Raw genomic sequence first — 26,431 nt, forward strand, 5'->3', positions numbered from 1 at the left:
TCGGGCCGCAATCAAGTTGGCCTCGTTTTCCACCGCTAGTGACCCTGGTACTGGTAGGATTGCTGCCCTGGCCACATGTGGATTGGGTTTTCAGTCCACACATTATTCAGCTGGTTTTCCCGGGAATATTTTTTTTCTGGGGTTTTCCTCCCACCTCTACAACTGTAATTTCTTCTCATTGTCTTCGCTATAAAAGTCGGTAAATACACATTTTCAATTTCTAGGTGTAATAATATTATTATTGTTCTCTACATTGTAATAACTCAAAAGAAAAGAAAGGCTATACAGGGTGAAACGGCCCCAAAAATGCAACCCTGAGATTTGTGAATGTTAGTCAGGCAGTTTGGTGCACAATATGATGGAATTGTTCATTAAAGAAAAAAAGATATTTGTCAATAGGGTCGACTCGCAGATTTTCGGGTGTGTGTTCTTTCAGCAAAACGAAACAATTCACACACATATCTATGTGAATTGTTTTCGTTTTGCTGAAAGAACTCTTACCTTTTTCTGTGATCCGTGGTTACTTTTTTTTAAACGGTGGTTGTGTTTACAATTTCGTAACTTGAAACGTTCATGAGTGATTTGAATGATTCTTCTACTAAAACAAAGCTCAATTATTGTGCTTTCATATCCGATCTTTTGAAGGCTGAATTTCCTTTTATGTTTGTTTACTCACCCTGTATTGAATACATTTTGGTTTTTCAGAAGTTCGACAAATACCTCAAAATCATTTTTTTTTCTCATCACAGAAAAGTGGGGGATGATACAATAGCCCCCCCCCCCGGCCAAAACGGGGGGGGGGGGTTATATATACCCCCATCTCCCCCGGGATTTACGCCCCGCTTGTTTGGATTATTTTTCGGGTCATTTGACCCGCAAATCTCGGCAAAACTATCATTTTGACAAACTGTAGACTGTAATAGACCTGTAATAGACTGGATTCCTCACCTCGTATTACACGTGATGTGTGATTATGAGGACATGCAACGGACCCTTTGCTTTTTTATTATATTATACAAATAATGAATGTTTGTGAGTGCAATGGTAAGAATAATTTCATGAGGTGACAGATGAAATGTTCCATTCCACGAGGCGAAGCCGAGTGGAATGGAATATTTTATCTGTCACCGAATGAAATTATTTTTTCCATTGCACGAACGTAAACATTCATTATTTATTTTATATAACACCTGAATAAACCCTCGTCATCTGATTGGGTGACTTTTAATAGCCAATTTATTCAAGTTAAAAACTGTTTAAAAGTTCGACAAGTTCAGAGCTATCATATTTAATGTATGCAAACTGCTCAACAGGTTGAGAACTATCATATTCATTTTATCTCGATTTAAAACTGTTCCACAAGTTTAGAACTCAAACAGTTCAACAAGTTTAGAACTTTTATTACCAATTTATGCAAGGCCGCTTAAAAGCTGTTCCACAAGTTCAGAACTCAAACAGTGTTACTGTTACAAGTTCAGAACTTTTATATGCAAGTTGAAGGCTGTTCCACAGTGCCACCACCGGCAGCAGCAAACCGTGCAATGGAAGTTCTATTCACCGTGCAATAACACTTCCATTGCACTGTGCGCTGCGCGCCGCGCGTTGGGACGAATAATTCAATGACATGTGATCAACGATCCACTAATCAGATGACGATGATTTATTCAGGTGTTGTATAATGTTTGCTATATGCGTCGCTGTGCCGCGTCCTAATTACTTTGAATTGCCTACTTCTCCTGCACACTCATGCGTCACGCTTAAAGGTAGATAGAGTACATCATTTTGTAATGGTCAGAAGGAGGTCAGAAGAAGGGTACAGAACAACTAACCTGATGAAGTTTTATTAGCTCAGTGAATGCTGTATATTCCGAGAAAACAATTATTCTCGGATCTCGATTTCAAGTCAAAAGTTGCCGAGTCATGTTTTGAATTGCGCCCGAATTCAGCGTATACGGGACGCGAAATATTCCCCCCCCCCAACAAAAAAACATCGTATGGATGGTTTTTGAGCGCCCTCTCCGATACTTTTATTATACGTATACGCGGGTATATAATGCCATGAATAACCCTGTGTACTGATGACGTCACACAATGTTTACCGCAGTGCATTGCGGGATTGAGTGGGGGTCGCAGAAAACATGTAGTATTGTGTATTTTGGGTCTCTATTTGTTTTGGCACCTGAAACCGAGTTGACTTGGGACCGAGTTGACCCCGACGAGCTGGCTTCGAGTCAACTCGGTCCCAAAGCAAGTCAGTTCGAGTAAACTCAGTCCCAAGTCAACTCGGTACCAGCTTAATTCGGTCCCAGGTCAACTTGGTCACATGTCAACTCGGTCCCTTGTCAACTTGGTCCCACATCAACTTGCTGGGGAAAAAAATGCTATATAGCAAGGTACTGGGAGCGAAAATAAAACTGTGCCATGTTAGGGGCCGTGCCATGTTAGGATACATCGACAATACGGTTACGTCATACACTGCTGATGCGCCTTGCCGAGGTCACGCGTACGTTCCACACAAACCTTGTAGCGGTGCCCACCAAATAACGGCATCATTTAGGTAACGGATGCCGTTATTTTGTTTGTTTTCCAACGGATAAAAAAAATGATGAAAAAGTGGGCACCGTGCTATATAGCTACTAAGGCCAGGTTTGTGTGGAACGCGTGACCTGGGCAAGGCGTGACATCAGCGGTGTATGACGTAACCACTTTAACGCCCTGCAGCCGAGGAAAACGATACAGATAGTCTTACCTGTGTGATGTCATATAATTATGTTGAGTGCTTTGGGAAATGATATACATGTACGAGTTGCTGCAGTATTCAATGAATCCAAACAAGAACACAATACATTGTGTACATGTACACTGTTTCCTTGCCTGATGGCGCAGAGATTACCCTTTCAATTTTATCCGACGCACTGCTGCTGCGCTTGCACTATAAACGAGGGCCAAACGCCATTGCAGCAACCTCGTCCCCAATGCTTACTTTATTTCCAACCTCGTTTCCAATAGTAAGCCCTGGATAGCAAACTTTCTTCCTGTATCCTGATTCGATACCGCAATTGGCTACAAACGGATTTATATCGTGTACTTGGTGTTGTTATTTACAACGTGCAGTACGTGTTTTCGCGATCATTCGTCCACGCCTTCTCAAAATATTCATTTCCTTTCCAATTTGTTCATATTAATATGAAATGTGATACTGCATGTTGTCTCGTTAAGAGTAACAGTTTAATTGAAGTAAAATCGTGTTTTCGTATAAAGTCACGCCATACTCGCGCTGTTACGAACTGATCTGTTTTTACCCCAGACACCGCATGCAAAAACAAGTGTAGGCCTAATGCACAGCAGGCACCAGACTATTCCGCATTTGCATACGTGCAAAAACCTTGCACATGCAAATGATCCAATACCAGGGTGAGAGAGCAGGTAGTAGTGGCCGCGTACTGCTCGATACCCTGGGGACGAGGTTGTCATTGTAGCACAATAATGCCTTCGCGGAGCTGGTGTAGCGTGAATATCCCACGCCATGAAATATGGACTCACTGGTATTATTGCGCATGCGAGAGTACGATGATATGCTACTTTTGTATTTTTGGATCATAATATGGGAGAGTGAATTGTCCATGCTACCGTCACGGATGATTGACTGAGCACACAGTTGTACAACGGACCATGTCAGAAATGGATTTGCACCACCGGTCTATTCGCACAGTGTGCATGTCTACAAAATAAGAACAAAGACCATATACGTAAAGACCAAAATCATTTTTTTCAATGATTAACAGTTGGAGGCTTCTGCCTATCCCTGTCCTAACCTAACCCCAGTGTCCTTCAACATGCCCCCGTTTCTTTCAATGCAAACTTCTGCACAGGTTCTCATTAATTTAGGGCCACAAAAGCCCTGCGCTGGGCAGTCTTGGTTTAACCCCAAAATGCATCTGGACAAAATAAAGTGTATGGCTGGATTGCTAAAGAATTTCTGTACTGATTAGTCGTTATCTGAGCGAGACTGCTCAGTAGTTTTTGAGTTAGACAAAAAAGTATTGGAGGGGGGGGGGACTTTCTTTTTTTGGTTGAGTGTATTGGTGATGTTTTCCTAATTCCTTGTTCCTGACGTGACCCCAATACCAACGCGAAGAACTTCGTTATTGTATAAATAAACTTGTAAACATGATGAGATCGATCATCACGCTATTAAAGATATAACGTACATCCTAAATCCTTTGACAACAATTGTTACACCTCTTTCGAATCAGGAAAATTACCTACTGATTTGAAAATAGCTAAAAGTTATTCTGATATACAAAAGTGACGATCCATTAAGTAACTACCGTCCTATTTCTATTTTACCATATACTTTTTTTTAAAAAATATAAGAAAGACCGTTGCAGCAAATCAAATGTATAACTTTATAGATAAATATAATGTCATTTTTATTATTATTACTCGAGTTTATTAAACATTCGAAACAGACAGCCACAAGGATGACATTGCACAATAACATGGAGTGAAAAGGATAAATTCTACCAATTGAACCCATTCATTAAAAAACGACAAATACATATTTAAAGTTACATTAGACACACAAGACTTTAGTGAATGAACTGAAAAAAACTATTTGCCCGTTATTTAAAAGCAAAAGCAATCGGACAACCGATATTGACAAACGCATAGATAACGATGGACAGACAAACCAACAAACAGGCGGAAAGACAAATAAACTGACCGACCGACAAAATATACACACAGAAAGATCTGACCATCTGACCGACACAAACAAAGACACAACCATCCCGACAAACAGACACAGACAGACATACAAAAGGAAAACAAACAGATCGTTTTCATCAAACGTGCAACAAAAAATCGCAGTATAAATCAGTTTCAATGCTTAACCTTAAAAAAACTAGTATGATAAACCAATCCAAATACTGATATATTATTAAAATATACGTATAGGTGCAGGAATTGTGGATCTGCTGTACCTGGTGGTACGCCACTTTGTTAATTGGAGACCAGCAGTGGTGGTACTTCTCATATTCCTACTGCAAACACTGACTCTGCCAGGTGGGAGCATGCCACTGAATCTATCCCAGTATTAAATTTGTCCACAAACTTAATTGAGCTACAATCCTGGCCAAATCTCGCTGGGCCCCAACCCCCCGGCCCCCGTTCAGTGTTGTCTCTCATTCCGCGGTGTGTGCTCCATCAGCTGGAGAGAACAACATTGACCGGGGGAGCGGGGGAGTGGGTGACCGTGGCAGGCTCAGGAAGACTCCCAACCATTTTTGCCGGGATTGTAGCTCTCTTCTCCTAGATTCCAGTGTTGGGAGATATAAATCATACCTTTGACCTGTGATGATTCGAACAGCACGCTTATGAACACTTTCAATGGCCACAGATTGCTTGTCACTTATTGTCACAAATAAAACAAGTTAAAACATGTAAATTTCTAGGTGTAGTTATTGATAGTAATCCCTCGTATCATTTCTGTCATTCTGTTGTTCATTATGTTTTGTGATATGATATGAAAAACATAAACCATAAACCAAGAGGGGCATCATCGTGATGGATGCCACTTATTAAAACTAATCAACAATGACAACAAAAATATGTTGATTTCCACATTTGATAGTGTAAATTCACAGATAGAGCATTTGAAGACTTATGAAACACTTGATTCATTTCACCAGCGTGGTAAAAATGGAATTCCGATATAGGTGCTTATTTGCCTAGCTTTAGGCCTATAAGAAACATAATGTATTAATTTTCAAAAAAATCTTTAATTTATCAAGCATCATTCCATTCTTGGAAAATACCGCGAGCAATTCCTGTACAGAAATACCGACAGATTCCCGAAGTGAGTTAGTTCTTCATTAAAGTTGAGCGTAGACGGATATATATTTTTTAGTTCTCATTGACGTTAACCTCAATCTTGGTGTACTTTTTCTGTCGCGGCCAGTAAAGCTGAAGAAGCCTGAAATCGAGTGGAAAAACAAGGACTTCGTTACTCCATGAAAAAAAACACATTTATTACAAGAGGCATTCATTTTCATGACCTCTTGTTGCTAAGCAATAATGCTTAGCAGCAAGCTTCATATTTATGGTGGATAGCCGGCTGTAACCGGTACTCTGCTGAAATTTGTTACAGTGCACAAAAGTGCAACATTCAAAAAGCAAATAATTAAAATCTGTTGTTTTTTTCGATCTTTAATGATATTATACACGTATATTACATTAAAGCCTGACTACTGTCATGTATGCCAATTAAATCACTCCTTTTCCCCCATCCCATTTGGGTCCCCATTAAATATGCATTGAAGTTGGCGATACATCGCAGGCGAGAGTGGCGGAAGTAACATTTACAGCCTTTCACTGACAGTGATTGTGTTGCTGGTTCTAGGGACCCATAATTCCCATATTGAATGGGGTGACAATGAGTGGATTGAGAATTAGTCAGTCTTGTGACGGCTGCAAGTAATTCTTGGATAGTTTTCCACTATATAGCGTGGCAGCGTTACAATCGTGAAGGCAAAGACTGGGTCTTGTATATCCTGTCTCGTGAATGTACATTGTATACAGAAGCAGACTGAGGCGACTGAAACGTGTTCATAGGCTGTCATCTGTTTAAATGGAAAGAAAGGCTGGAGGCGTAACGCTTGGGAAAAGGTGTGACTCAAGCATGTAAACCATCGATCAGCCTGGATCAGTGCTTTATTTATACATGTACTCTAAAAAGTCCATATTAACCCGTAATCCGTGTTCTGTTTGGCTTGATAAATTTGAGTACAAATGACACTTTTCCGGGTCAAAATTACTCTTGTCTGGATAATTTTTTGGGTCATTTTGACCAAAGAAATCTCGGCAAAACTGTCATTTTGACAAATTGAATAGGACCCTGAAAAAGCATTAGCCCATGTAACACGCATTCCGGTTCAAATCTGGCCAGCGACTTTTTGTTTGAAAGGTATAACAGACTGAAACTTTTACATTTGTAATTACATTTACACTGAGCCTTCACAAAAAGAGCTGCACAACGAGACATACTTACAAAGTCATTCCAATCGGAATCACGGTAACACCGGAAAACACGTAGAATGTCAAGGGAGGCAGAAACATTATCGTTGATGCGTATAGACTGGTAGCCGCCAGACTAAATACAAACAAGGATAAACTTTCCAGGCACCCGACTATGGAAAACACGGCACCTGCAAAGCAAAGAACAGAAGTAGCCCAGGTTGGACGACGTCTTCATTGCAATACGACTAACGTCCAGGACAAGACTTTTCTACATGAAACCATCCCAACATTTTTACCACAGTTTTGTTATGTTTTACCTCGTTATAGAAGATTATTTCACGCCTACATACTCTATGTATCCTTATCTATTGGCCACTGGGTTCAGGAATTCCATATGCGATGCTGACTGACGTTAATCAGGAAAATAACCTCCAAAGCAACGTTAAACTTGTACGTGTTTGTAGTCTCTTTTCATCAGTTTATTCCCAGCGTCGTACGCATGCATCATGTACAATGTACATGTACATGATGTACGTGCGTACGATCAGAAAGCGCGCACGCACGCTAGCGCCCTCATTTGTTTAGTTTTGGTTGGAACCGTGACGTCACTCCAGCCAACCGATGTCACGAAAACGCTCAACCAATGACCAAAGCCGAAACGTGTTTCTGGTAACTGGCGCGAAAACACGCTCGGTCATTGGATTAGCGACCGCGCCTTCAAGTAAGTGCGCGTGCGTATGAGGGTGGTTACTAAGCAAATCGCGCGTGCGCACTGCATATTCATGCAGCATAGTCTGTCCCTCGGACCAGATGTGATATGAGCGTCGAGAATAATTGTCCGGTCTAGGGAACCAGACTACACGCTGCACAGACGTTCATGGTATGATGTACGACTAGAATAGACTCAGCGGTGAGAAACTGATGAAAAGAGACTAAACACGTACAAGTTTAACGATGCTTTCGAGTTTATTTTCCTGATTGACGTCAGTCAGCATCGCATATGGAATTCCTGAACCCAGCGTACTAACAGATAAGGACACATAGAATACTACGACGTAAAATTAGCTTCTCCAACAAGGTAAAAATATTGAAATTATTGGTAAGAAATGTTTTCGTTCGGTTGTGACCACATGTGTACTCAGGACTCCCTCCGTAACGTAGGGAGGAAAGGGAGTCCACCAGGGCTAAGAACAGAAGTAAATCAATAATGCGTTGATGTGGAATGGTGTATATCTGTTCAGCTGCAGCATTTTGAAATTAGGTTTGATGAAACCGTACCATGGAGCTCTATATGTTGAATCTGTATAGAACCACATCTTGATCACTAAGACCTACTTCACAACACACGTGGATATGAGGAAAGGTAACGGCCTCTTGCTTCTGATATCTTATTTATTGGGGGTTATGCGTCGTTGCTCTGCCGCATCCCCTTTTAGTTTGAATTTGAGAGGCCTACTTCCCCTGCACACTCATGCGTCACGATTAACGCACTCACCGGCACCCCATGTTGACGGCCTATACGTCATAGGTCAAGCTTACAATTTACGTGCTGGCCGGGTGTCATATGAAAATCCACTCCTATAAAATCTGACTCCTTTTCCCTTTAATTGGTTAATTTCTTACACGTGACAAGTCGCTCTCCCGTCGGGGCATGGTCGGGGATTGTCACTTAAATTTTGCCCGAGGGGTGGGGATTTTGTCACTTCAAAAGTGACAATCCCCACGTCTTGATTGATAGGCGCATTAGTAAAAGACAAACAGTAAATGCAATATTTTTCACAGAAGATAACCTAGGCCTAAACGAATATGTCGTTCCCACAAAGTTTTAAAAAGAAGTTGATTTTGAAAAAAAAGATGACACCTTTGCATCATTACAGTTTTATTGACTAACCCGAGTACATGTATAAACAAAAATCGGGAGATAAAGGTTCCGCCTCCCAGTATCACCTTCAATCAATGTTACACAGACAGGATCAACAAGCCAACCTACATGTAAATACTGGTTTCAAATCTTACCGATTTCATTTGGATGTGTAATTGTGGAGAGGACTGTTCGTGCAACGGGAACAGAAATCCCACGAAGCGAACCAAGAACAGAACCTGCAAAATGAAAGTAAATTATGTAAATTCAAAGCAAATTATCAGGTTACAACAATCCGACAAACATAATTATGGCCCTCATGATGTCAACGACTAAAACTTCAGAGAAGCCTATAGCCTATGGGCTCCGTGCGCCGACAAAGAAGTCGCCCTTTACCAGACGCACGTACACCAGGGGATGTTTACTATGTACACACGCAGTGTAGTCCAGCGGATATGTGAAAAAATTGTGCACTTTTGCATAAAAGCGTGAAACTTGGCACAGATGTTTATATTCATGCGAGAAAATGTTTTAGATGTGGAGCCATCGCAAATTTACCCTTTTAGGGGCGTGGCATCCATTTAAAAAAAAGGGGGCGGGACTTGTCGTGCCCACAGTAAAAGTGGTTTTTCCCACTTGTTACAAAAGCAGGAAACTTCACAAAGACATAATTATATAGATTATTAGTGTTTTCCAGATTCGGGGCCACCACAAAAGTACCTTTTTAGGGGCGTGGCAGCCATTAAAAGAAAAGGGGGGGTTTAATTATTATGCCCACTTTGGAAAACATTGTGCCCATATTTCATGAACGAATAAAACGTCCCACAGACGTTTATATTCATGAGAAAAAAAATTCCAGATGTGGAGCCATCTCGAACACACCCTTTTAGGGGCGTGGCAACCATATAGGAAAAAAAAGGGGGCGGGGTTTTCATTATGCCCACCCTGGAAATATTGTTCCCACACTCATAGAGAAATGGAACTTTCCACAAACATTGACATTCATGAGAAAACAAATTCCAGATGTGGAGCCATCTCGAACACACCCTTTTAGGGGCGTGGCAACCATATAAGGAAATAAAGGGGGGCGGGGTTTTCATTATGCCCACCCTGGAAATATTGTTCCCACATTCATAGAGAAATGGAACTTTCCACAGACATTGACATTCATGAGAAAAGCAATTCCAGATGTGGAGCCATCGCGACCACACCCTTTTAGGGGCGTGGCAGCCATATTGAAAAAAGGGGGGCGGGGTTCTCATTATGCCCAACATGGGAAAAAAATGTGCCCACATCTCATAAACGAATAAAGCTAATTCCCACAGATATTAATATTCAAGAGAAAAAAAAAGTCACACGTGAAGCCATCGTAAACACACCCTTTTAGGGGCGTGGCAGCTATAGTAAAATGGGGGGGGGGGTAGTCATGATGCCGCTATAAAAGAAAGTTCTTATGTAGAGCCACAGCAAACTCATCCTTTCAGAGGTGTGAGGGGCCTACTCACTGTGCCCACAATTGCAATTTTTATATTTTGTTGTTGATTTCTTATAATGTTGATTGGCCCATAACCTATATTATTTGGTAATACAATGACTTACCCCAAAGAGCATGGGTAAGTACCGGTAGGCTAACCCGTGTTATATTGTTCAATGTGTGTACTTGCACCTATATTATCATGCACATCTAAATTCCAGAGTGATTTCATAATTACAAATACACAGCACACAATGGCAGGGGGGGGGGGGGTAAATCCCCCTACCCCTTACCCGTTGCGCCGCATTTACAGCAGATTGGGTAACAACACGATGTACTCGCCTCACAAAGTGGTAGACACGTCCACTATGACTTCACATTCAATGAATCTGTGTACCCCCACCACACAACACCTCTGTTCTCTTAAAAATGGTATATCAAGCTCTTATGAGTGTTTTTTTTTACCCCGACCAAATCCATTAAAAAAAATGTTATGTTATACAGGTGCGACACTGCATATGCCTTTTGGTCTTTCAGAAAAAAAGGCAGGGGAAACAATGTATTTGAAGAAGTAACACTAGTCTTTCCTGGACTAACTGAGGTACCCCAGTTTATACCCCTAATTCAGATATTGATGCAGTTGAAAGGTTATCAATAATTCTACAGATGAAAGAACCAGTAACTGGGTTAATATAGATGAGGCAAGAATGCATAGTGAAAGAAAACGAAGGGTTTGCCAACAGTAACTTCCAACTATAAAGGCGGCCCTACTCCAACACATTAAACAGCTATCTAAGGTGGATTTTATTATATGAAACGCTGTCAAAATTTTCCACGTTGTGCATATTGAGTACCCCCCCCCCTTTTAAAAATGGATGCCGCACCTCTAAAAGGGTAGGTTTGTGATGGCCTCACATTAAAAAAGAAAAGATTTTTATGAATGTATTGTCCGAGTGGAATTTAATCCATTTATGAAAGGTAGGCACAACTTTCTTTTATAGGGGCATCATGACTACCCCCCCCCCCATTTTATTATGGCTGCCACGCCCCTAAAAGGGTGTGTTTACAATGGCTCCACGTGTGATTTTTATCTTGTGAGTATTAATGTCTGTGGAAATTAGCTTCATTCGTTTATGAGATGTGGGCACATTTTTCCCATGTTGGGCATAATGAGAACCCCGCCCCCCTTTTTTCAATATGGCTGCCACGCCCCTAAAAGGGTGTGTTCGCGATGGCTCTACATCTGGAATTGTTTTTTATCATGAATGTCAATGTCTGTGAATAGTTCCATTTCTCTATGAATGTGGGAACAATATTTCCAGGGTGGGCATAATGAAAACCCCGCCCCCCCTTTTTCTGATATGGTTGCCACGCCCCTAAAAGGGTGTGTTCGAGATGGCTCCACATCTGGAATTTGTTTTCTCATAAATGTCAATGTTTGTGGAAAGTTCCATTTCTCTATGAGTGTGGGAACAATATTTCCAGGGTGGGCATAATGAAAACCCCGCCCCCTTTTTTTTCCTATATGGTTACCACGCCCCTAAAAGGGTGTGTTCGAGATGGCTCCACATCTGGAATTTTTTTTCTCATGAATATAAACGTCTGTGGGACGTTTTATTCGTTCATGAAATATGGGCACAATGTTTTCCAAAGTGGGCATAATAATTAAACCCCCCCTTTTCTTTTAATGGCTGCCACGCCCCTAAAAAGGTACTTTTGTGGTGGCTCCGAATCTGGAAAACACTAATAATCTATATAGTTATGTCTTTGTGAAGTTTCCTGCTTTTGTAACAAGTGGGAAAAACCATTTTTACTGCGGGCACGACAAGTCCCGCCCCCCTTTTTTTAAATGGATGCCACGCCCCTAAAAGGGTAAATTTGCGATGGCTCCACATCTAAAACATTTTCTCGCATGAATATAAACATCTGTGCCAAGTTTCACGCTTTTATGCAAAAGTGCACAATTCATCGATATTTTGTCACATATCCGCTGGAGCCGCACTTGGCGGCAAATTGGCAGGCAAGATGGCGTCGGTCGGTCACCCCCAACTGTACTTTCTTTGCCGGTGAGGGGTACTTGTGAACGGAGCGGATACCAATCCAGGAGTTCCATTTATCATGGAAACAACAAATTCAAAATGTTGTGCGACAAACATGATAGATTTTCCATTGAAAAACAACTCTTTTAACTTCAGTGAATGCACGAAACGCACTACTTCTTTTCGTTCGACAAGAGGACCCTTTACGAATTGTATTCAGATGCTTTCGGCGATGAATGGATGAATAAGACTTATTGGTTGCCTCTTTGCTAACTGCAGGGTGAGTCAAAAGAAAGTGACCGAATTTTAAACAAAATATTTTGAAAAATATTTGGCTTCGTCTATTTCATTAAAAGAAACAGGGATAATGTACATCTTATTGCCTTTGAACTGTGATGATTTCACGTAATTTGCACACTGTAATTTGGACTTGTTTCTCATATTCAAAACACAAAATCTGACAACAACAAAAATGTTTTAAGCTTGACTTCAATCATTAAAACTCATTTGTAGTTGAATGCTCCTGTGTAATCCGTAGGCCTAAATCTCACTAAGCTCAATAAAGCTTCTAATGGCATTGCATGGACAGCTATAAAAATTGATTACTTTATAAACGTGTATATTTTCCGATGCCATGGATATATTTTAGGGTTTTTTTCAGATGAGTGGAAGAACATACTCTCTCAAGACGTACATGTACTTCTTTGGTGTTCATGTTTAATTGCTTTTTAAGGGGAGATCTTTAATCTGTGTCACTTTCTTTTTGACTCACCCTGAATATAGGAAAACCATTGTAAGATACGCCCTAAGGAAATCTTTACCAATGTTGATAACCAATGTCGTCTGTGCCAGAGCAGTGGTGATTAAAGTGGCCAACAAACTCAGACTGCTGATTTGCATCAGCCAGTAGTCTCCAAGACAAAGCGAGAAGACTTTGGTACCGATCAACATCCCTGGAGAAAACAGAAGAAACATAATTATGTGGCAACAAATCTGGATACTTTTAAAATTTGAAACTTTGCAAAGGTTTGCGGTAACATCAAGTGCAAATTTCTTTTGGAAAGATGAGTGGTTCTGAAAAGAACCGGTTGGTTGTAAAACTCAAAGTTCCTCGCCACACCTCTGTAATCGGCCTCCAGCATTCTCACTGCCACGCCCAGTGAGCAGCCAACATCTTCATCTCCACTCCCCAGCGATCACCATTTATAGGCATCGACTGCTACACGCATCAGTGACCACCCAGCTCCATATTGCAGCCCCATTCACCAGTGCAGCCAACTGCTGAAGACATCGAGTTTTACAACCAGAGCCACATAACCTTCCGAAAAGAGATTTCCACATGCCGCAAATACTATTTCTGCATAAATAGTGGTGTAGCACATTGCTTGTGATCACTGGTACAAACTCGAGGTCCCTTCAATGGAGAAATAATTGTGCCCGTCAGTGTACAAAGCAACTGCATGCCCCCTAACTGATTATCTGCCCTGTGACTGAACATCCTTTTACCATTGAAGAAGGCCTGATCGTGACAGAATAGTGTGCCAGGACTAGTCTAAACATGCTCCCTACAGTTTCAAAAATTCAAGTCGTGTGTGTGCTGCTTTGACCCATCATTTTCGTGCCTTAGAATAATACTTAGAAAGACTTAACTAATACAAGTTCATTTTTTTCGCATTTATTTACATGTAAATACATGCTCATTGGTTTTCACCGCAACCGATCACATAATTTATACGCAATATTGGGTAAAGATTGCAAGTTTGATCTAATGTTTCTCAATCTAAAAGAGGTAGGCCTAATCGATCGTTGATTACTCTGAAGAATTTTAAACACCCATACTTCAAGGGTTGGACAATTGGTGCTTTAGTGGAGTAGGCTTATACACACGCAACAAATTCCACCGAAGTTTGTGGGGGTTGAGATGTAGGGACTACTCACCAAAAGACAACAAAATGAACCCAAGCGCCGACGCGATGCCTGCCGTGGCAGGGGTCCAGCAAAAAGGTTTGGCCGTGCCGTACAACACAAGTATGGATGAGAAACCAATAGTTTGACCCACAACAAAGAAGATGAAGAAATCCAGGAGGAGCATCTGCCAACGCCGGCCATTCTCATTGAACTCCAAGAGCCTCTTCATTCTCCTCCAAACTTCAAGGAACTCCTTACGGTCTGACCTACTGCCCTCGATTGTTTCTATCACAAACCACGGAATGCCCAGGTACAGAAGTGCGGCGGCATTACAGCCAAACGCAATCGCCAGAGAAGGGAGATAACCGAATGTTATGAGATAACCTTGTCCCAGTTGATTCGTCCCTCCAACAAGAAAGGTCAACATCTCAGCGATCACGATTCTCATGGTTCTCTGTTCCTTCGACGTGGCATCAGTCAGGTACGAGATGCAGCCAGCGAACAGCAAGCCGAACCCTCCCGTCAGGCCCTGGATGGCATCGCCTACAAACAGAACTGCCAGGGGAAGCTTGAAGTGAATCGTGAAACCATACACAGCGGCTTGGATGGCGAAGCCGAGGGCCGGTAGTGCCATGGCTATTTTCCTGCCGAGTCTGTCACTCATGGTACAGAAGACGATGGTGCTAAGCATGGCAGGGATACCAGAGGCCGCGCTCAGATACAGTAGCCACATGGAGGACTCCGACTGTATCTTGTCGCCCAGAGTATCATTGCCTGGGTGCAGGCCTCCGCACTGGGTATCGTTCGACTCGGTGTAGTTGTACAAATGGCTGATTCTATCTTTGATGAAGAACGGCTTGACGAGAGCGATGCAAGTGTATCCCATCATTCCAAGAACGATGACAGGTTCTACGGTTATCCATCTGGATTGTGCACGCTCGAGACCCGAAGGCTTGCCCTGGGTAGCCGGTAAAGCAACGGGGGAGCTCAGCGAGTTTTCTCCGCTAATCGAAGATTGCGCGTCTTCGTGTCCGGCCATTCCTGCTGTGGCTGAAAGTTTTACCTGAAAAATAAAAAGGTAAATGTTGACAACTTCTGTCTGTGTTTGGAAACGATGTTATCATTTCATGCTATTTTGAGACAACCATTTCACCACTGTTTATAGGAGGATTACTCCAGGAAGGCTAACGGAAAGTACAATGTATAATTTGGAAGCTCTCATGCCTACGGTATATACTTTTCTTCCTTTCCCAAGACAATTGGGAAGCTTGACGATTTGATCCTAGCAAGACCTTTCTCAAAGGGTAAAACTGGAACAGAATTGACCTTTTATAAAACAATCTTAAAATTAATGTGGCCTGACGTTGCGAACTTAGCAAGTTCTTCTTCAGAGGCTAAAACAGAAATGACAGAGGTACATACATTAACATGGGGGTGCACACAAACATGCAGGGCTGAAAGAAGAAACACAAAAGGAGGATTAGGTGTGAAAGGTGTGGAAAGATGCAGGGGAGGGTGGATGAGAGAACAAAGAAACAAAGGGAGATGGCAAACCACAAGGGGTCTTGTGTAAACAGGGGAGGGACCAGAAAGGGGAAGGATCAAAGGTCACAGGGAGTGGGAACAGACAAAAGAGTGTGAGAGTGAAGGGATGATGAGGGGGGGGGGAACAGTATTGAGGTGGAAAGGGATGAAAGATGGGGGAAGATGGGTAAACACAAACAAGGAAGACCAAATGGATTATCTGTAACAGAAGACAATGGAGGAAGAAAAGGATTAATCATTTCCAAGTTGGATGTTGAGACCATGTGGTTGAATAGTTCGAAGACGATTCATCCACACTTTCTCTCTGCTGAGGCGAACTGAGTCCTTACGATGGCCAAGAGATTCAACGCCCTGCAAAATCATATCAGAAATGGAGTGGTTAGGCAGGTTGAAGTGATGACCAACAGGGGTGTCTAGTTTCTTGGTGTTGACCGTTGACCGGTGGGCATAGAAACGCTTCTTGAGCGTATTCTTAGTCTCACCTACATACTGCACTCCACAGACCCTGCAAGAAATGAGATATATGACATTAGAGGTGTTACAAGTGATGTTACCAATGGTTCTGTGGGTAGTGACAGAAGAGTGGCCAGAAAAGGAGTCAGACTCCTGGATATGAATCTGGCAGACAACACATCTGGAACTGCACTTGAAAGTACCATGCTGGGTGGGAGGGGATGCATCTAAGGAAGGGACTTCAGCTCGAACAATCAAGTCCCGTAGATTTCGAGGACGCCTGTAAGCCAATGTGGGGCCGTTGGGGATTGCGCGGGCAAGGCGATCTGAAGTATGGAGGATATGATGATTGTCATTAGTGATTTTGCGAAGGGGAGGGAGATTGGGGTGAAACGTGGTAACCAAGGGAATCATGGGTTTGGCCATGGCATCAGGGGCCTTTCCCGTGAGAGCTAGATTTCTGGGGATAGCTTTAGCTCTGGCAATGGCACGATGAACTTGGCGAGAGCTGTGACCCCTGGCCACCAAGTTGTTCCTCAGTATCTGTGTATGGCGGGAGAAATCGGAATCATTAGAACAAATTCTTCTGAGTCTGAGTGCCTGGCTAAACGCTATGCCAGTTTTGCAGTGCCTGGGGTGACAGCTGGAGGAGTGGAGGTACTGGTGGGTGTCTGTGGGTTTGGAATACAGGTCAGTGGTTAGTGAGTTGCCTTGCCTGCGGACGGTGACATCCAGAAAGTGGGTTTGGTGAGCCGAGAACTCCGATGTGAATTTGATGGTTCTGTGGAAGGAATTGATGTGGTTAGTGAAGGTCAAGAGACTGTCCTCATCACTGGTCCAGATGAAAAAAACATCATCAATATATCTCCACCAGATCCAAGGGCGACATGGGGCCGAGGCAAGAATGCGTTCTTCGAGGTCGCCCATGAAGAGGCAAGCCATCGACGGGGCCATGCGAGTGCCCATTGCAGTGCCGTGTACCTGTAGATAGTGTTCACCAAGGAAGGAAAAATTGTTCTTCGTTAGTATAAGTCTCATGAGGGTGCCAACATCACTGATGGGAGGAGTCGTGTGTCCTGCCTTGGCCAGAGCCAAGGAGCAAGCACGAACACCCTCCTCATGTGGGATGTTGGTGTACAGAGATGAGACGTCGAAAGTCCCAATGATGGCTGTGCTGGGAATCTGGTCCTTGATTCCTTCAAGCTTGCGTAGGAAGTCTGGGGTGTCGTGAATGTATGACGAAATCTGTGGGACAAGGGGTTTGAGAAAACTGTCAATGAACAGGGAGATGCGTTCCGTGGGTGAGCCATTACCGGAGATGATGGGTCTACCGGGGTTGCCAGCCTTGTGAATCTTGGGTAGAAGGTAAAATCTGGCAGTCCTACAATCACAGGGAGAAAGAAATTTGTGAGCTTTCTTGGACAACTGGTCACGTGATCGCATATCGTCAAGTACCTGTTGTATATCTCGACAGAAAGTGCCTGTGGGGTCAGAGTCAAGGCGGGTATAGTTAGTGCGATTATCCAACTGGCGGTGGGCCTCATCAATGTACTGCTGACGATCCATGATGACCACAGCTGAACCTTTATCTGCTGGCTTGATGATGATGTCGGTGCGAGAGCGCAAGGAGTTGAGAGCCAGGCGCTCCTCTCTGGGGAGATTATCATGAGTCCTGTGGGGGAAGTTGTCCGGGTTAGTGACTTGGGAATTGATAACTTGAACGTTTATAAAACAAATCAAAAAGTTCAAGGAGGACTTCAATGCAGGCAGAGGGTTCGACATCCATTTTTTTTTTGGGGGGGGAGGGGGGTCAAAATTGATCGTCGGCAAAATTGTGCGTCCGTCGCCAAAATGCCGCAACTATCGTTAGCTTTGAACAGCGCCTATCTAAGTCAGATTGTGTCCAGCCCACCCCTCCCCCTTTTTTGTTTTAACCGGAAACAAATCCTGACTAGGGGGCCTACATACATTATGTACCTTCCTCCACAGAGTGGACGTCGGCCAATTTGTTCCCCCCTCCCACCCTTCAAATTGGTGTGGCGACGTCGCCCGTGGTTTAAGTGCCAGGCAGGACTTCCCCAAAGTCATAACAGTGAAATGTTTCTCAGTCCCAGATTTATTCATGTTTTCCATTTCTCCAACAAAATTACAACGGTTGAGAAACCGAAAAAGCTAGTACGTGCATGGCCTCAGGATATGTACTGCCTTTTACCCCTGCAAACTTACCAATATTGACATTAAAAATCAAGCCCAAATAACCACCACTGCCGTGATCGACAAACACAGCCATTATCACAATAATTATGTCCGTCTAGGTGCTTGATATATAAGATAGTATACAAATAACGAATGTTTGTGAGTGCGATGGTAAGAATAATTTCATGAGGTGACAGATTGAATGTTCTATTCCACGAGGCGAAGCCGAGTGGAATAGAACATTCAATCTGTCACCGAATGAAATTATTCTTTCCATCGCACGAACGTAAAACATTCGTTATTTGTTTTATACAACACCTGAATACATTCTCGTTATTTGATTGGTAAATTATAAACTACAATTTATTTTGATTTTAAAGATGTTGAACTACCCCTTCACGAAAATGTTTGAACCCAACGCTGTAGCGCTGGCTCTTTGGAACAATACGCGCTACGCTGAACGCGCACACCAGCATGCATTTTGCACGCAAATACCGCGTCTTGGAACAAGCGCAAAGTGAAACGGTATAACGCATGGGTATAACGCATGGTTGCACCGTGCATTATACCGAATAATAATATGTCACGTGATCTACAATTCACCAATCAGATGACGGGGATTTATTCAGGTGTTGTATAATAGGTTTTATACAACTTCATACTGTGTTCATACAATGTCAGATAATTTCATGAATTCTATAGGCCATGCATATCATTCTCTATGTATGGCCATATGGTCATGGTGTGGCCTAATAAAGAGTCGACTGTACCATAGAGGAATTCCTTCCTCCATGACTATACGTGCAAGTTGAAATAAATATGCCAGTGTAATTTTTTTGTCACAAAGCGCCATAGCCGCATGATGATGGTTCAGTATTAAAAGAAAAGACATGAAATAGAAAAAACAACAATCAAACCCACAACAACAATGAACATCTTCATAAATCCCGGGTGTGTGAGTATATTGTTCTCCACTTCCAGACCCAGAGCCTAGTGAAGCCGGCTTGGAAATATAACATTCTTTTGTCCGACATACGTGTGTAATATAAACAGACAGTGTTGGTGTTAATGTTGGCCAGCTGGCAAATTTTTAATCACTGTATAGACAATGATATAGACCTACCTCACAAAAACATCCAATCGGATCCGTGCTTGCTAGGCATGACAAGGTGCACCGTACAGTAACGCTCCTCTGTTTTTGATGAAAGACGAACTTGCGATTTCAGCGGCACTTATTGTTTCACAAGTACAATGTCCATCAGGAATAATGCATATTGATCACTCATCACAGCACAGTCTATCATGCTGAGGAATTGCCTAGTCATCATTGGTCGGTTACGCAACACTATAATGTTTTGCACCGTAACAAGAGATATATGTACGGTGGTCATGAAGGGACACACTGCCCTAGGGAGGTAAAAAAAAAATGGCGTTGCAATCTTGTATTAAAAGTCACTTGTTTTTTAAAAAGAAGCTTCAATCTTTTCAAACAAACCCTTGCTTAATGTGGGACAGGTTGGCTGGTGAAGTTGGGCAAAGGAACTGGACTCCATCGTGCGTGTGACGCAACTATTTTTGCCACAAATTTACACAGTTTCATAACATCTTTATGTGACTAAAGATTGTTTATATAATTTAATTTGAACCTTAATTAAGACAATACTACAACATATGCACGTGATTTTAAGTGTTTATAGTGTATTTTGAGTAATTCTGGGGAATTTGGCAGATTTTTGATAAATCTGACAGAGTTTGGAAGTGCATTTAGCAGAATTTGGCCATGACCTTACGGTCACCTTGCAAATTGCGCTTGACAGTGCGGAACGGGGACCGTTTTCATCATTTTTTTTGCACCATCGGGATCGATTCAACCCTTTCACTTTTTTAGCGTTTTGAACGTGAGTATGTCAAGAAGTACTGGGCATAGGTCTTGGGGTACAAATATACTGCGGTCGCTCCAAAACTCACAGGACAACATGCTGGCAGGTTGATTGAATATTAATATTCGTGTAGGGGCCGGGCCTGGCGCTAGACCTAGTAGTAGTACATGTACTAGTAATAGTATAGACCCGTGAACGTGGCGTTGTTTACAAGCCACGTTCACGGGTCTAGACCTAGTACAGCATGTTTGCATCATACTAGCTATGTTAAACGCGGTGGCTATTGTTACGGCAGCCGTAACGCATTTCCCATTTTCTATCGTTACGGTAGACTGCAACTTTTATAAAAACATGAGTCTGAGAAGAAAATATAAAAATAGAAGGAATAAAGTGAATTTGAACGTTATGAAATTCGGACTTTATTTCCCTTTTAAAAAAATCCTCCAAAGCCTCAGGTTAGAAAAGGAAAAAAATTCGAGTGCAAAATTGAGATGCGAACCCCCAACCTCGCGGTGCAAAATCCTACCCTCTATCGACTGAGCTGTCACACTGCTCGCTAAAACGTGGGGAAACAAATAATTATATACCTGCGTGCGTATCAATAAAGTATCGTAGAGGGCGCCAAACAACGGCTGCTGTAACGATAGCCACTTCGTATATTAAATTACTGTAACTAGAGCGCTAACTTCGTGTACAAAGTAGTAAATGCCTACTGGGCGCATCCATGTTTGTGCACAAACCTATTATGGAGACCTAGACATTTTGTACGGCTTTTGTACGGCTATTTGCATATCTGCGTTTGTATTCCATACCGGTGCGTCATCGAAGCCGATACGCCCAAAACCGAAACGCACGATCAGCAAATGAGCGTTGTCATTTTTTTCTACGCAAACAGCGCAATACGCGCGCGTACTCGCTGCAGATGCTTTTTGCCGTCACGTTTTTTTAACCATCAATGACGCGCTTTAAAACTTAAGTTGTTTGCGTATGTTCAACTTGCGCGTTGCATGTAGAATACACTGTCAAAATTCAATCCATCTAGTTTCATCATGTTCTACAAACACGCACATGAACTCAAAATGTCTGCGCCCAGGACGGCTTCAAAGCGTCTCTGCGCGCAGAATGACGAGTTCGCGCTCTAGTAATTTAATATAGCTCTATGGTTTGCATTGATATGCCTATCTATGGGTATTACAAGTAATACCCATAGATCTAGGGGTAGGTCTGATGCCTCATATTAAAGTCCGACAAAATCGCATCCCCTAACCAAATAAAGGCCCATAAGTCCGACGCCTCGTACTAGGTCCGACGCCTCATAAGTCCGACGCCTCATAGCTCCGACGCCTCATAGTTCCGACGCCTCATAGCTCCGACGCCTCGTAAGTCCGACACATTTAAACGTCTTGTTATTCTGATGTCGGACTAATGAGGTGTCAGACTTATGAGGCGTCGGACCTATGAGGCGGAATAAATAAATTTTATGCCTCATAAGTCTGACGCGCCTCATAAGTCCGAAATTTCGGACTTATGAGGCGTCGGACCTATGAGGCGTCGGACTTTTGATACCACCCCCGATTAGAAAACACCTCCGATTCCGAAAAATTACCTTTGATTGTGATATTTATAATAAATTATTATTATTATTCATGATATATTTATTTCATTTAAAAGACACATGGCAGCCCGAAGGCTGAATTATGGTCATTTTACAATAGTTAAAAACATTAAATTAAAGTTAAAATAAAATCGACAACGAACAATGATTCAAAAAGCTAAAATCAGACTGGTAAATAAATAAATGCACATAAAAACACTAGAAAATGTACTTTAAAATATATTAAGGAAGTGTGTGGGGGAGGAGGTATGGGGAGCTGACCAGGGAATGGGTTTGGCTGGGTGAATGTTGAGAGGGATGGTACGAGGATATTGAAGTGAATAAGATATTGAAGTGAAATGTCTCAATTGGAAGGAAAATAATGTTCATGTTTCGTGGGATTTTTTCGTCATCTGGGTAAGTTAATTGGAAATACTAATGAAAGGAGAATATTACTGTGGAGGACTTTAGAGCGAAAACCTCGATGGAGCCACATACGTAGCTATTAAATACATACACTGAATGTAAACAAACGGCGCCATTTGTGCACAAATCCAATAATTCCAATAGTAGGCCAATCACGCGTAGGCGTGGTAGGCCTACTTCTTTTAATTGCGAACCCAGGGTACTGTGCAGTTGAATCGCGAAAACCACTGTCCATGTTCAGTAAAGCCACCAGGGAATCCCTTTATTTGCAGGCGAGTTTGGGGGTTTTCTCTTTTGAATTCACCGTTAAGACAAAATTTAAATCTCATTGATGTTTTCGTGGCAGTCTTAATTTTAACTTAACTTACTTGATTGCAGAAAAAAAGCTTTATTTTGGACCCTTTTTGGACCCGAGGGGGGCAATTATGCAAATAATGGACGTAAATAATGTACATGCGTGGTGTCCAGCACCCCCCCTCCCCCCCCCCCCCACGAATTTCAAAAAGCTGCTGTGCTGGTCCCTTGTCCCCCTAAGGGCCAAAATGGACAAGAAATCAAAGCTGCTGCTGACTTGGTTTAAAACACGGCAGAATCAACTTGTTTTCAATTATTTCTTTTTTTTATCTCCACAGGTTTCTAGGCCATCATGGCAGCGAGTGGCAATCATGGAAGCAAAGAAGAACTTGTAGCAGAGCTGAAAAGACTCGGTATCGAGACGGAAACAATTCAGCATCCAGAGGTATCTAAAAATTAATTCTTTTTTTTAGCTAATTGAGTAACTCCAGCTTACCATGCTCATCAGGAATTCACATGTAACGCTGGAGACATAAGTACGGCGTGAAAGTGTGGTCTTAAGAGACTCTTTCAAAATGGCCTCCCCAAAATGTTCCTTTCTCACCTCTATTATCCCACCCCAGATTCCATTTACATACCTCATATTACCATTCAACAGTCATTCACGAAGCTAATGATCGACTTGAAACAGAAAAAAAAAAGTAAAATGTAAAAAATGTTGACGATTTTGGTGGCTTCTTCAGAAAACCGTCCAGTGCATGGGGGGGGGGGGGGGGGGCTGGTACCATCATGGGGGCGCTGTTCAAAACCAACAATTATGCACACAAAGGGACAATATATGGTGCTTTTCAGGCCGATACATGTGCGAAATTCTGAAAAAGGCACCAAAAATGGCAGATGCCACAAAAAAGGGCACCACTTCTTTTTTGAAAAGGGCACTTGATCAGAAAAAAAAGGGCACTTCGTTAAAAAAAAAAAGGGCACTATTTACAAATTGTTGGGGGGGGGTAAGCCCGTTGAAAAAAGGGCATTTGAATGGGGAAAAGGCAGTCTTTACAAAATATCGAGGGGGTAAATACCCTCCCGCTGGCTACGCCTGTGCAGTGCCACACTGTCATGGCTGGCTCATGGCTGTGCTGTGTGTTTGTACCGATCAGCCAATCAGAATATTCCTTGATTATTTGTGCAGAATACGACATGCAACAGCCATTGGGTCAGTAGTGCATTTTGCATTTACACAGTATAGTATATGTTTACTCCAGTACGTGCATGAAACCTTAATTTCAATTTGAATGTTGGACTAAACTGGCTCTGTTCCAGTCTCTCTACCATTTTTACACTTGCATCCTCACAAGAACAATTACAATAAGTGTCTGTTACAATCAAAAATCTGCAGGTGTTCACAATGGAAGCCATGATGCCTTACATGAAAGATATCAGTGGAGCCGTGGGCAAAAACCTCTTCATGAAGGACAAAAAGAAGAGACTGTGGCTTCTGAGCGCCCGGCACGACCGTGCAGTCAACCTGGCCAAGCTAGCCAAGACAGTGGGAGCGCGTGGGCTGCGACTCGCTGAAGAGAGCATCCTGCAGGAAAAACTGGGCGTGAGTCAGGGCTGCGTGACTCCGCTAGCCTTGCTCAATGACAAGAGTGGTGATGTGACGTTCTTGCTGGATAGTGATTTTACGGAAGGGGGCCACCAGCGTGTGTTCTTCCACCCTATGACCAACTCGGAGACCATGGGTATGGCTCCCGAAGACTTTGTGACATTCCTGAAGGAAACGGGGCACGAGCCCATCATGGTGAACTTTGATGCAATGGAATGATACTGGGTATTCCGTCAGATGACACTAGCTGCATTGATTCATGATGGATGGAGCCCTCCAAAAATTATGAAAAAACCACATTTTTCCAGCAGGCGCATGTATTCGCAATCATACTCCTCATCACGTTAGTTCAGATTTGAAATCTGTGAGTTAACGATTCAGCAAACATAGTAGGGTGTCTGATGTATTTTTTGGTTGGGTAAAATATTTCAAGCTTTTTTAATTGCGGTGTTAATAATTGATGTCATGCACATGTAACTAAAAGGTGTTTTAACAATCGTCCAGAATTCTTTATATTTATAAATATAAGAACTGAAAATGTGAGTATCCAAGATTTGTGTGTTATTATTCAAATTACAGAGTACTTAAAAAGTATCATTGTAGTGACTCATACAATATGATTTGAAATAGTTGAAAAGCCTTGTTACCAATTCTGTGCACAGTATCCTCGGAATACATGTGTCCAAAAATTGTAGAACAAAGTTTGGCGGCAGTTACACAAAGGGGTGTGCATTTACGGGTAGTACAGGAACAGGGTACCCTATTGAAAAAAAATACGGGTACCTGGGTACCCGTTAAAGAAACCCAAGCCAAAAATGTAAATCTGGGAAGTTGCTGTTCAGATTGATCATAAAGGTCCGCACGATAATACAACCACATCGTTGTGGCAATAAGCCTAGCTACAGTGAGCTCTTTAGCTATGTGGTGAAAACTGCAACTTTCGCAAGCATCATAAAACGTGAAATTGGTTTTGGTTTTCCATGTTTATCCTGTTTTTCATTTTGACATTTTCCCACTGACATTTGAAACATTTCGTTTTCATTGACTGAGAAGTAATTTGCAAAGTTGGTTTCGGGTACCTGATCCCATAATCTGGAACCAGTTTCTGACATCAGTGGTCAGGTACTCTGGTACCTGGTTCCGATGCACAGCCCTAGTTACACATATGCAGGAAAACAAAAATAATATCACATTGACATCTGAATTACAGTGCTGTGAAATGTTTTTGAAAACTTCTGATTAATAAAAGGGCTTTAACATAAGGGTCATATTTATGCTCTTGCTGTCTGAACAGTCACAGACAGTCGAAAAATGAATCTTCCCTGCCATGCCTTTTACACAGGCTAGTCACCAACAGTCAGATCATATTTCAAGCAAGCACTGTGACAAGTCAAATTCAGTCAACAGAGAAAAGCAGACACAGCTGGCCTATCAATCACCTTCATGTAGCTAAACAAACGCACACAGACTGGAATTCGTATCCTTGTGGAGTGGAGTTTGAAAGTGTAATTTCAAAATGATCATATTTTAACCAGAACTTATTTCCTTGGCTGAAATTCTGACTTAATATCCCTTACATAAAATGCACAAAAAATGTACTTCAATTTGCGACAAAGTTAACACACCTTGGAAATTCCTATTTTGAGTAAAATCCGTATTTCATGATAACCTTGTGGAGACATATTAACCTACTAATTTTGCTCTGTGGAGACGTATAATCTTTTGTTCTCTATTATGCATGTCTCCACAGGGTACGTATACCAGATCACACAGTCAATCCTGCTTTACGTAGGCTGGGTGCTCTTAACTGTTAAAAACAGTCACTTGACTGATTTTGACTTGGAGGACAACTTTGCATGGAGTGTGCGTTTGCATAGGAGGGTTAAATTGTTTAATTGTAGATCGGGAAAATAACAGCAAAAACGGCATTGACAAAAACCCAAAACATGCACACGAAAAAGAACTACGCTAGACAAGTGTTTCAAAGCTGCTTCCAGAGCAAATGGAATTTTAGTCAATTGATCTAGAATGGCCATTCACTCAAGTCTTTTCATGCATCTGGTTTACACAATTGGCAAGGTTATCACATCCATTGATGTAAATCCTAGAAGATAATGCTCACTGCCTGGCCTTGT

At 42.2% G+C, this 26,431-nt stretch overlaps 2 protein-coding genes across 5 annotated transcripts; one reads left to right on the forward strand and one right to left on the reverse strand.

Annotated features, from left to right (window-relative positions):
• Positions 1-4,427: 4,427 nt before the first annotated feature.
• Positions 4,428-19,795, reverse strand: LOC119740863 (proton-coupled folate transporter-like). The gene is made up of 6 exons (XM_038216318.1): positions 19,620-19,795; positions 14,333-15,365; positions 13,216-13,347; positions 9,037-9,120; positions 7,052-7,208; positions 4,428-5,977 (listed from the first exon to the last, which is right to left on the reverse strand). The coding sequence occupies exons 2-6, from the start codon at positions 15,339-15,341 to the stop codon at positions 5,908-5,910; spliced, it is 1,452 nt and encodes a 483-aa protein (XP_038072246.1). The 5' UTR covers positions 15,342-15,365; positions 19,620-19,795; the 3' UTR covers positions 4,428-5,907.
• A 4-nt stretch (positions 19,796-19,799) lies between these two features.
• On the forward strand, positions 19,800-24,842 carry LOC119740864 (putative prolyl-tRNA synthetase associated domain-containing protein 1). Of its 4 annotated transcripts, none has more exons than XM_038216321.1 (3): positions 19,800-19,911; positions 23,029-23,135; positions 24,087-24,842. In XM_038216321.1, the coding sequence occupies exons 2-3, from the start codon at positions 23,043-23,045 to the stop codon at positions 24,513-24,515; spliced, it is 522 nt and encodes a 173-aa protein (XP_038072249.1). In that variant the 5' UTR covers positions 19,800-19,911; positions 23,029-23,042; the 3' UTR covers positions 24,516-24,842. The 4 variants fall into 4 exon arrangements, with proteins under 4 accessions (XP_038072249.1, XP_038072250.1, XP_038072248.1 ...); XM_038216322.1 differs by lacking the exon at positions 19,800-19,911 and adding an exon at positions 19,943-20,050; XM_038216320.1 differs by lacking the exon at positions 19,800-19,911 and adding an exon at positions 20,251-20,482.
• The last annotated feature ends 1,589 nt before the right edge of the window (positions 24,843-26,431 follow it).

The sequence above is a fragment of the Patiria miniata genome, unplaced genomic scaffold (assembly GCF_015706575.1).
Source record: "Patiria miniata isolate m_02_andy unplaced genomic scaffold, ASM1570657v1 HiC_scaffold_5, whole genome shotgun sequence".
NCBI classification, from domain to species: domain Eukaryota; kingdom Metazoa; phylum Echinodermata; class Asteroidea; order Valvatida; family Asterinidae; genus Patiria; species Patiria miniata.